Genomic DNA, 12,472 nt, shown 5'->3' with positions numbered 1-12,472 from the left:
GATTAGAACCGGCACCCATATGGGATCCCGGGGCGTTCAAGGCGAGGACTTTAGCCACTAGGCCACTGTGCCGGGCCCCCCCACACATCTTTTTTAAAAGGAAAGGGGGAATAAGCAACTATCCTGGCATATTGGAATAGTTAACACACAAATTTGGCACCAACCAGGCCCAGAATGCCACCAGCTACTAGCTGCTTTTCTCCCAATAGTGATAATATTTACCAAGGTACAAAGCAACCTAGGCACTTGCCTACAGCTGGAGTCCACAACTTTCAGCTAGGAAAACTCCATTATGAAACTAGTGTTGGAATAAAAAATAACTCTTGTAATAAAAACTTCATCTTTAAATTTATTTTTTGAGAAGGAAAAAGATTACTACCCAAATGCCGCTAACAGCCAGGAAGGAACATTTTTCTCTTGCTCTGCTCATGACCAAAGGTTGCAAGATTGTTGCTATATCCACTTAGTAATAGACTAGCAGTCTGCCAGTTTACATAAGGAAGCAGCTCATTGTGAAAAAGTGAAAGCAAAATAAATCCTGAATCGGCTGTTAAAGTTATTACATCGGAAGCAGAGGGACAGAGTTGGGATGAGTTCGTGTGGATATAAGTGGTCAGTACATGAAAAGGAGCATCCCTCCAAGTGGCTCCTTGGGAAACAGGCGACCCAACAGAGGACCACCGCTAACAAGACATGCTGTGACCTCATAACCTCAGGATAAGAAACTACGCTTGAGTAAGCCAGAGTTCACCTAAGCAGAAACTTAAACTGAGGGAAATGAAGAATAGTATTGAGTTATTCAATAACGTGAATATAATGTGGTTTTTCCCTGTTACATAATATGCTTCTTTGTTAAATTTTCACTTAGCTCCTGTTGGAGTTTGACCTTCATTAAGCATCTGTCTGACTTCATGTTGATTTGGGGAAATAGGGAGATAGGGTGTATGATTCTCTATGTGAAGGCTGTTCTAATATGTAATGATGCTGTACAGCTACATAAACAGTTATTAAGTACCATCACTCCAAACCCAATAGCAGAGATGCAAAAAGCAGTTACAAATGACATTTTAAGAACTATTTTCAGGGGCCAGGGTTGTGGTATAGCAGAGTTAGCCATTTTCTATGACTCTGGCATCTTAGATGGGTGCTGGCTTGTGTCCCAGCTGCTCTACTTCCGATCAAGCTCCCCGCTAATGGCCTGGGAAAAGCAACAGAAGCTAGCCCAGCTGCTCTGATATGGGATGTTGATATCAGAGGCTGCAACTTCATCCACTGTACTGCAACCATGGTCTCTCGTGTGCCTTTCTGAAAGAAAATGCAACAAATACTCTCTCCCGACTTGTTCACTACCATTTCCCATTCATCCTGAAACTTTGGTCAGAATGCCGTTGCTTTCACTGCCTCCTTTTCACTTCTCTCATGAATAAACACTTCTGGGGTGTTGTTTAACTGGGTTAGTTATGAGATAAATCAGTAGGAATATGAACTATTGGTTTGGGTGATTTTCCCCTGGGAAGATTACGAGTATAGTCAGTAGTGCAACACGACTACCCACCTCATTTCCTGCTTTCCAGGAATGAGTCTGCTTATTCAGAATTTTTTTTTTTCCTAAAAAAGTGGTGGTGGCAAAATTTAGTCATGCCACCTTGGCTTTCTTATTTTGTTTCGGACAAGACAGACTGTACAGTGATGGGAGATGGGTATGGTAATCATCCCTTTTTCCATTACCCCGATGTGTACTGTTTTCTCCTAGGGTCTATTTTTAGATGAGGGGTGTTTGGCACAGTGATGAAGTTTCCACTTAGGTATCTGCATTCCATATCAGGGTACCTGAGGTCAGTCTCACCTGTACTTCCTGTTCCAGCCTCCTGCCAGGGTCCACTCTGGGAAGTAGCAGGTGATGGCTAAGGTACTGGAAACCCTGCCAGTCACATGGGAGACCTAGCCTGAGTTCCTGGCTCCTGACTTCATCCTGGCCCGCACTATGCTATTGTAGGCATTTAGGAAATGAATCAATAGATAGAACATTAATCATCTACCTCTGCCCTTCAAGTAAATTAAAGAAAGAATAAATCAATCTGGATGAATTAGAGTCTGATAAATCTACTCCATATCCTCCAGGAAACCAATTTTTTTTTTGTCTGAATACCAATTTTTTTTCTGTTGCCAACAGAAAAGTTTATTTGTGAAGGGACCAGGTGAGAAGGGAGAGGGAAGGGAAAAGCACGTCTGGAGAGAAAGCCGGGAGGTGGGGTGCCTCTCAAAAGGCAAGGGAGAGACACCCCTGAATACCATTTCACACACTGAAGATTTTAATAAAAGTTTGAGGTTATGCTCTTCATTAAAAAGATGAATGAGAGATTGGCTATCTTAGTCTTAAAAGGCAAAATCCCCATGCTTTATCTAACAAGTACCAATTAGATAGGCTCTCCTCCAGAAAGGAAAACATTTTACCAAAACTTGAAACTAAATGGTCAGTCCCGGGAAAGAGGGATCCCAGGAGGCCAGCATAACTCTTTGCCTTTTGTGTGTGACCTTCCATGTGCAGACTTACTCAGCTTCTGCCCTCATCTGTGGAAACAGGGTTACTGGGAGGTAAGTAACAAGGCTGTTGTAGAAATCATGTGAAGTGAGGCATGTAAATTTACAGCACAAACAAAAAAGCCAGCTGTGTTTCAGTGCTGTGGTGAGCTGCCCATAGCTCCCTTTTCAGACAGAGGTGTCATCTTTCAATTGCTAGGAGCTCTCCACAGACACCGGTCATGGACTTTGGCCTTGGTTGAGAACAGCCTTTGCCTGAGTTCTAGCAGTATCATCCCAAGCCATTGACTATTTGATGGGTAAACGTAAAGGCACATCTGATCTCCTTTAATATGGAACAATCTGAAGGACCACTCCCAATCCAGAGCCTCCCTAGGGTCAGAGGACCAGCTGAGGCAGGCCATTGTCTGTTCCCTCCACAACTTCGTGGGCATGCAACTTCCATTTCTCTCTCTGTGTTGTCCTGTCTTGCAAATATTTTTCCTTTTAATTATATTGTTCAATTTATATAAAATGAGATTTTACATTTTTCATGGTATAGATTAAGAAGCATGGGGTATCTCCCTCCACCTCCACTTCTTCCCTCCCTATCTAGCCCCCTTACTGTTTTTTTTTTCCCAAATTCTTACGATAGCATGTTCATTTGCTGCACATTAATAAGCTTAGCTTTCTGATGTAAAAAAGATATCATGATATGGAAAGTAGAGAAAAAAGAAAAAATAATATAAGAGAAACCCTTCTTATTAAAATGGTTAATTCAGGTGATTTGTGAACAATATCTTTGAAAACATAGATCAGTTTCAAGTGGAGGTGAGATAAGGAGGAATAGAAGGAAGGAATGTTTATTAATTCTTTAACTAGCAGTAGTAATTTTTTTGTAATTTACTTCTACAAGGTCTTACTTGTATGTCAGGCCTATCTGGTATCACAGAGTTATTTCAGTTTGTGTTCTAATTTGAGGCTGAGCAAGTCACAGACCTGCAAGATCTGAATCCTTTGACTAATTGGCTATAGGCTTAGTCCTGTCTTTCTTAAATACTAATAACAATGGTCTGTGCAGTTTCTTTCCATCATCAACATTTATTGAACAGCCATAAAATGTTTTTTTAAAATTATTTATTATTTAACTTCATTAATTACATTGTATTATGTGACACAGTTACATAGATACTTGGGTTCTCCCCACCCCTCCCCAAACCCTCCCACCATGGTGGATTCCTCCACCTTGTTGCATAACCACAGCTCAAGTTCAGTTGAGATTCCCCCATTGCAAGCGTATACCAAACATAGAGTCCAACATCTTATTGTCCAGTCAAGTTCAACGGCTTCTTATGTATACCCTCTCTGGTCAGACAGCCATAAAATGTTAAAGGTCCAAAGATGACTCAGTTGAAATTCCTGGATTTCAAGGATTGGTGTATTAGAAGAGGATATGTGAACCATGGCACATTGTGTGCCAAGTATCCTGATAGAAGTATGCACACATCCTGTGGAGGCCAGTTAGGCAAGTAGCCAACTGTGGTTTTGGGGTTGGGGGGAAAAATAACAAATTTCACCTAGACTGGATCTTGGAAAATAAGCGGCAGTTTTGCAGGTGGCAGGAATGGGAGATACAAAACAACCTGGAAAAGAGAGAGAGAGAGAAAGAGAGAGAGAGAGAGAGAAAGAGAGACGTCTGGGTACACTCAAGGGCTTTACATAGATCCTTGTGGACAAAGCAGAGGGAGCAAGCAGACAGTAGGAAGCGACACCAGACAAGCCACCTTGGTGGGACTGTGAAAGACCTCAGGGTCTCACAGCTTAGGAGAGTAGATTTCAGGTAGGCAATGAACAGTCACTAAAGGATTTTCATTCATGGGTCTGGCACAATGACTCAATTAGCAAATCTTCCCCTTGCAAGTACTGGAATCCTATACGGGCACCAGTTCATGTCCCAGCTGCTCCACTTCCCATCCAGCTCCCTGCTGTGACCTAGGAAAGCAGTAGAGGATGACCCAAGTTCTTGGGACCCTGCACCCACATGGTAACATGGAGGAAGCTCCTGGCTCTTGACTTTGGATTGGCTCATCTACAGCTGTTGCAGCCACTAGGGAAGTGAACCAACAGATGGAAGATACTTCTGTCTCTCCTTCTCTCTATAAAACTGCCTTTACAATAAAAATAAAGCTTTAAAAACATTCATTCATGTATTTATTTCACATAAGGCAGAGACAGAGCTTGCATTCTCTGGTCTATTCTCCAAAAGCCTGCAATGGCTGGGCTGGAATAGGACAAAACCAGAAGCAAGGAATGCAATCCAGTTCATTGCAGGAACCTGGCCATCACCTCTGCCTCCCATGACACATACTGACAGGAAGCTGGACTCAGAAATAAAGCCAGGCCTAGAATCCAGGCACTAGGATATGGGATGTGGGTGCCCCCAACTTGCATCTTAACTGCTCTATAAAATGCCTGCCTCTGTTGAAGGATTTTAAACAGGGCAACAACAGTTGGGCATCAGTGAGCTGACAGCTTGGAAATGAAGTGATGACTGCCATGCCAAGGTTGAAACTAATGAGGAGCTGCACCCCGGCAGTGACCAAACTCTGGATGCTGTCACTCCAGTTTCTCTAGCAGTATTATTCTGGGGGGCCCCTTTCTGCCATGCTGAATGACTGGAGAGTAACCTGCAAAAAATAAAACAAAAGAAGCACAATATAGTTTCCTAAGGATGAAAACAAAAAAATAATCTACTGGTGGGAGGGGTTTAAAAAATTGAGGTAAACAGAAGATAAAATATGGTAGCCCCCAGAAACTCCAGGAGAAAACTATTGAAGGGGAAAAATGCAATTATAGTGTGTTCTTTGACTCTGCATGAATCATATTCACTAGCCATAACTAGATCTGCTCTAATTACTGGCTTTTAGCTTCTAGAGCCAACCCACAAAGCCAGGAAATAAAAAGAAGCATGGGCTCAGAATAGATATGAATACAATAGTGAGGATACTAGCAGTTGAAGTGGTTAGGGGTAAAATGAGGATGAGAAACAGAACTAACAGGCCCTAAGCAGGTATTTGGCCTATGGAGAAGATACTCCCCTCTCACATCTGAGTGCCCAGGTTCAGGATCCACTTCCAGCTCCTGCTTCTGTAGACCCTGGACATGGGGGCAGCAAGTGATGGCTTGAGAAGCTGTGTTCCTGTCCCCTATGTCAGAGACCTGGATTAAGTTCCTGCCTTCTGGCTTCAGCCTGGCCCATCCCAGGCAACTGCTAGCATTTGGGGAGAGAAAAAAAGCAGCTGAGAATTCTCTGTATGTCTGTCTGTCTGTCTCTCTCTCTCTCTCTCTCTCTCTTTCCCTTTAAAGTAAGTAAGCAAATAAATGCAAGCAACCAGCCAAACTTTATAGACTAGAAAGGAACACTTGCTGGAGGCAGGCGGAGGGGGTGGCAAGAAAACAACACCTGAAACATACATTAGATCCTCTACACAGCACGGTTAGTTGCATGGTGGGACAGGGCTGGTGTAAAGGGCCTACTGATTTTCATCTGGTACTACTTGGTTGTTTATCAGGTGCGGGGCTCCTTTGGTCAAAGTATTTTTACGTGTTAAATATATCTATCCCAGGGGCATTTCATTTCTTGATGCAGATATCACACACAAACATCTGAAAAACAAAGCTTACAAGGTGAATCAGTCATGGCTTCCCCAAGGTCATTCCTGGGGTGTTGAGTTGCCTTCCTATGAAGAATAAGTCATCATGGGTGATTGGTGTAGCAGTGAAGATGCTCTTGGGGTGCCTGCATTCCACACTGGAGTGCCTGGGTTCTAGTCTCCATTCTGTTTCTAATTCCAGATCTTTGTTAGTGCACAGTATGGGACAAAGCAGTAGTTGAGTCCCTGACGTCCACACATGAGGTCCCCGCTTCTATGCCCCAGGCCCTGACATTGCAAGCATTTGAGGGTGAACTAGTGGGTGGAACATTTCTCTCTCTCTTCAAGTAAAGAAAAATTTTAGGAAAGATACATTCACCTCAGTTATCACATTCCAAGATAAATAAGCCTAAAAGCAATCAATTCTTACGAAGTAAGAGCACAAAAGCCCAAGTAGCAAACGTGAAACATGTGCTTGCAGGTTAGATCAGTACCTTCAAAGCCTCTGCCTTTACCCAGTAAGAAGTGTGTTTGTGCGGTGGGCACATGGTGCAGTGGTCATATTGCAGCTCAATGGCGATGCCTCCATTTCGCACTGGACTGCCTACATTCTAGTCCCTTCTCCACTTTCGATTCTGGCTTCCTGCTGGAAGTGTGAACCCTGAGAAACAGCAGCTGATGGCTCAGGTACTAGGTTATCTGTCACCCACATGGGAAATCCATATTAACTTCCAGGCTCCTGTCTTTATCTTGGCCAAGCCCTGCCTAATGTGCACATTTGGAGAGTAAATAAGAAGAAACAGAAAATGTGTATATGTGTATGTGTATGTAGGTATGTGTATATATATATATATGTATATATATATATATTTAAAAGAAGTAAAAAACTTTTTTAAAATGTACTATTTTATTATCATCTATCATTTAAAACTACTCTAAATTTATCAGTTCTTTTTTTCTCATATCACAGAATATGCTTACGGAATTTGGAGTTTATTTCTCAGATCAGTAAGACCTTTCTGTAGAACTCATTGTTACTGATGTGTTAAATTATCACATGAAAATGCTTTGATCATTTTTGCCAGAATCATATGGACTAATTTGGTTGGTTTGGATTTTTTTTGTTTGGTTTCTGTGATGTTAAGAGCTTCAAGAAGCTATTGAGGAAGTGCTGCCCAGCCTGAAGAAAGATAATGTCTCAGTCTATTACGTGAGCAGAACTTCTGTCACGGACGGGATTGGCTCTCTGCTGGACAAGGTGGATGAAGCGTCAGCTGAACCCATCCCAGAGTCCTGGAGGTCTGAAGTCACCTTTTCCACTCCTGCCTTATATATTTATACTTCGGGAACCACAGGTAAAAATAAAGAGGATTCTCAGAGAAATGGATCTATGCCAAAGGAATTAAATCTGGCCTTCAGTTTTCAAATGTTCTCTTTGAGATGGTAATCAGATAACTAATACTTCAGGGGATTTTGCTCTGTGCCCATGGGAACTGATCTCATTTCATAAAATGGGATACCATTTGGGTTCCTGCAAGCTCTCCATGACTCCAGATGAACAGGTTAACCAAAAACTATAAAAACAGTTATAATGATATGAATGAGCTGAAGTTCTGGATAGAATGCCGTTTTTTTCTAATGCTTATTGTATTTTGACGATGTTAAGAGTCCATACATAATGCATGGAGCACTATACATGGAGCACCAGAGAAAGCCAGAGGACATAATGGAGTGGTATTTATGTAAATGTTTTGATGACTAGCTTCCTTGGCAGTAATGATTTGGAGCTGTGGGTGTACATTAACTCTAGCTCAGTGCCTCAATAGCTATATTTCATCCAGTCTTGGATGCCTTCATCTGCAAGCTGCACCATTGTTTCATGAGCCACTACGGGAAAACATTGCCAATTAACAGTGTTATTTGAACATTGCTACATGGAACCAACAATGTTAAGACTAACTCATACCAGGCCATCTAGAAGCCTGTATACACTACTTCACACCATTCTCTGATGGGTTCCATTCTTAGTCCCATTTTGCAGAGTTGGAAATCTGTGCTTAGGTTAAGAATTTCCCAGCACAAGGAGTAGAAATGTCAGGATTCACCTTACAAACTCCACAGCTCATATAATTGGTAGCTCTGCTGCATTACCTCCTGGTTTATTTTTTTTCTTAAAAATTTTTAAGTAGTACTTAACAGATTTAATGTGATCTGCATACACAATTCTAAGAGTACAATTATATTCTGCTCCTCCTTGCCTTCCTCCCTCACTCCCAATCTCCCTCCTTCTCTTTTTTTTTAAACTTTTGAGATGACATATTTTAAGATTCACACTCCAGTCAAAGGCTTAAGACTTCACCAAATTAGAAATTTAACAAGTAAAAAAGCAAAATGGTCTCAGTATAGTGGGAATATAAACAATGGCTATAAACAACAATTGGATAGAAAAATGATCATTTCACTCACACATAGTAAATTATAAAATAATCAGAGATCCTTCTGTGAGTCTCCCATCCAGTCTCAGAAGGGTACACATGTCCTACATATGAGGTGATCTGGACTACTGAATTTTGGTGGAGTGACTTCCCTTTGTCCTTTTCTTGAGTTCTGTCTTCCTCAGTCCAGGTTGCTAAAGCACGGCCTAGGGACTGGTTGGTTTACAAACAAAACAAAGTTATTTCTCTTGATTTTGAGCCTGGGCAGTCCAAGGTCAAGGTGTGTGGTAAGGGCCCTCTTCCTGAACTCTCTTCTCACCAAGTTCCCCAACAGATGATGATGAATTCTCAACCCTCAAGACTTAATCACCTCTCAATGCCTCTGCTTCCCAAGAACTGTCTCACGATGGTTTTGGATGTTAACATATGAATTTGGGGAGAACACAAACACACTGCCATCTGTACCCATCTGTTTCAGAGGCTCACACATTTCCCTGAATGTATGAATTACTCTATAGTCCTGTACAAATAAAGCCACAGACCTCATGTTTGGCTCACAATTCAAGAATGTTTCAAGGATTGCTTAGCTGTTCTGTTTTGGTGACTGTTCTAGAATCCATTCTCCATGTGGATTTTTGGTATCTCTGATTGGAAGGGAGGCTAATGTCAGAGATAAGGGAGAGGTGTTCCATTCAAAATTGGTTAAACAACCAGACCGCAATGTCTGCCTACCCTGAGCTAGGAGAGAAACTACCAAGGCACAGCATGCACCCTCAAGCATATATTTAAAAGAAGGATCAAAAGCCAACCTTGGCACACTGATGACTATGATTAATCCTGGGGAAGGATGATCTGAGTCCTCTGTCTCCGTAATTCATGCGTTCTCCTTGTAAAATAACCAAAAGTGTCACTAAGGCTAATGGTTCCCTTGAGCCCTTCATCCCAGCCCCTGCATGTAGTTTACTCTTTCATCCCACTGGTCCTCTGTACCCATCTGATTTCAGGGCTCCTGAGCATGGGTTCCACCTCCAGCCAGCTCCCCCGGACACTGTCATTTTGGCTGACTATTTGCTTCAAATATCTGAGGAGGAGAAGCAGGGAATGACATATTAAAGTTGATGCTCAAAGCATAATGTCTGAATTTTTTGGCAAAAGTAATTTATTTTCCTCCCAATAGAGGATCCCAACATTAACCAGTTTACACAAACACTACTTTTAATTGCCTAACAAGAGAGTAAAATTAAATTGAAAACATTTTGATCCTGAAAATAATTTAAATAAAATGAGCTCGTGGGTAATGACAGGATGTTCTAGTGCTGGTACTAAATTAACAAGCATGAAGGTAGGTGTCAGGCAGCCGAGTGAGCCAGTGCTTGGGACTCTGTATCCCACATAGGAGCACCTGGGATGAAGTCCCACCTTTGCTTCCAAATCAGCCAACTCACACACCTGGAGGTGGCATAGGATGGGTGGCTCTACTGCTCGAGTTTTTGTCATCCACGTGGAGAATCGAATGGAGTTCCTGGCTCCTGGCTTTATCCTGGCTCAGCCTTGGCTATTGCAGGCATTTTGAGACTAAACCAGCATATAAATGAAAGACACCCCCCTCCCTTTCTGTAACTTTACCTTTCAAACAAAATGCAATTTAAACATTAAAATTTGTTTTAAATGGACAGTTTTAGAGGTGGGTATCTGGCACAGCAATTACAACAGTGTTTGATGCCTATCCTGGTGCCTGAGTTTGAGTCCTGACTCTGCTCCCAGTCTCCCCTTCCTGCTAATCTATACTCCGGAAGGCAGCAGCTTAAGGCTGCAGTGCTTGGGTCTCTGCTACCCAGCCGGAAGTCTCGCCAATGGAATTCCAGGACCCTGGTTTCAGTCTACCCCCACCCTGGCTAATGAGGCATTTGAGGAGTCAGCACACAGAGACCTGTCTGTCTGCCTCTTTCCCATTGTCCCTCTACCTCTAAAATAAAATGAAAACATATAGAAATTTTAAATAAATAAGTGTGGAGTTTCTTCACAAGACGTATTCTGAAAACTAGATATAAAATCCATTTGAGAAAGAAAAAAGAAAAAGAACACTTCCTGATTTAATCCCACAATTTAGAATTTAGATTTAATTGGAAGACAGTAAGATCAAAGCTTTTTCACTTTTTCCAAAAATCATGTAAGCAAATCATAATGCTCTTATACAAAGGATGTCCGGCAGTGAGAAAAATAAGCAATAAATGAATAAACGAGGGAAATCTATGTATACACCTAGACCAATCTCCAAGAAACATTGTTAAATGGCAGAAAAAAAAATGAAATCCAGAGACGAATGCACATTTTTAAGTAGAAAAGGTAAAAACATGTGAGAAAATGTTGATATTTGCTTATGCTGGTAAAAAGAAAGCCTACACAGGATATTAGTGAAAAGTTCCTTTGAGCCCTTCATCCCAGAATGTCTTGCAAAATGGAAGGCACAGAAATTCAAAAAACACTTGCTCATTTCTCTTTCTCTTTAGAGTTATACTATAATAACCATTTAACTCAGGAGTCAATAAAATGTAGCATGGGGTCCAAAAAAAGAAAAAAAAATACTACATGTTTTTATAAACGAAGTTTTCTAAGAACATAACCATACTCCTTTATGTTGGTGAGGACTGCTTTCAGGCACAATAGCAGAGCCATTGCAACAAGGACATCTGGTCTCACAAAGCCTAAAAGGTTTCTTCCCTGCTGTTTTGCAGGGAAAAAAAAAAAAAAGATGTTGATTCATGGTATAACTTCTCATGACCCTTCGCAATACAATTCTTTAGACACAAGATAGTGACTACCTAAACCAGCTGTTTCCCAACCTGAGGTCTCTGACACCTTCTCTTGTGTTTTTGCAAAGGCCTCCCAAAAGCTGCAACAATCAATCATTACCGCCTTTGGATAGGAACTGGCCTCATGATCACAAGTGGAGTGAAATCAAATGATATCATCTACACATCTCTGCCCTTGTACCACAGTGCTGCAATGATGATTGGCTTGCATGGATGTATCGTGACTGGTAAGCTTTTTATATCTACAACTGTCAGAGGCCACCTACTCAAAAAAAAAGAAAATATAGAATTTGGCTACTTTCCCTTGCTGCATGGCTATTTAGTTCCCATATCACAAACAAGTATCTAAAACAATTTCTATTTTCTCAGGCCTGCTTGGGTAATAATATACTGCCATAAATGTTCTGCATATCAGTGAAGACATGCCTTTACAATATTTTAGGTCTTTATTCAGATTAAGACCCTGATTCTTAGACTCCATCTGTAGTATCATTTTCATTTTCACCTTTATCACATGTAAGTTAAACTTCCTCTCCATGGGTCCATGTTTCTTGTCCTTTCCTATTTCCTGAGCTCTCAGCTTTATTCAGAATATCTGACTTGCCATCTCTTCACTTTCCTACACAAACTTTATTATTCAAATTGCCAGTCCAATAATCACCTCTTCTAGAAAGTTCTCTCTCCCTAATAAAGCTAAAAACGTTTTCTCCCACATTGCATTTCATTTTAATTAGTCATGTGTGTGCATACAGGGAACAAAGGTAAATATGTATACACATATGGGAGTACCTCAAAATGCTCATTCATAGCTTATTTTTGGTATAAAGATTTTTGAAATCCATACTCAATTTTTCATAATATCGATTTTCCATGAACTTCTAAGAATGGCTCATGAATTTTCCTCCAACTAGAATTCTCACATTTCTTTTCATGCTCATTTCTCAACACCTAACTTAAATCTTCCTCTTTCAAAATAAGCTTTTTCAGCCCTTGTTGTCAGACAGAACTAATTTGCATGTGCATGCAATTACACACATACACGAACACACTC

At 41.1% G+C, this 12,472-nt stretch overlaps 1 protein-coding gene across 1 annotated transcript in view; it reads left to right on the top strand.

The window, feature by feature from the left end:
* Positions 1 to 12,472, top strand: part of SLC27A2 (solute carrier family 27 member 2) — a 49,205-nt gene that overhangs the window by 8,456 nt on the left and 28,277 nt on the right. The window contains exons 2-3 of the mRNA XM_004578084.3: positions 7,319 to 7,528; positions 11,490 to 11,648. Of these exons, the coding sequence (XP_004578141.1) occupies positions 7,319 to 7,528; positions 11,490 to 11,648 (369 nt within the window). The remainder of the gene's footprint in view (positions 1 to 7,318; positions 7,529 to 11,489; positions 11,649 to 12,472) is intronic.

This window comes from Ochotona princeps, chromosome 6, assembly GCF_030435755.1.
Source record: "Ochotona princeps isolate mOchPri1 chromosome 6, mOchPri1.hap1, whole genome shotgun sequence".
NCBI lineage: Eukaryota > Metazoa > Chordata > Mammalia > Lagomorpha > Ochotonidae > Ochotona > Ochotona princeps.
Note: the sequence above shows the minus strand (reverse complement) of the source record. Positions and strands in the feature narration are given on the sequence as shown.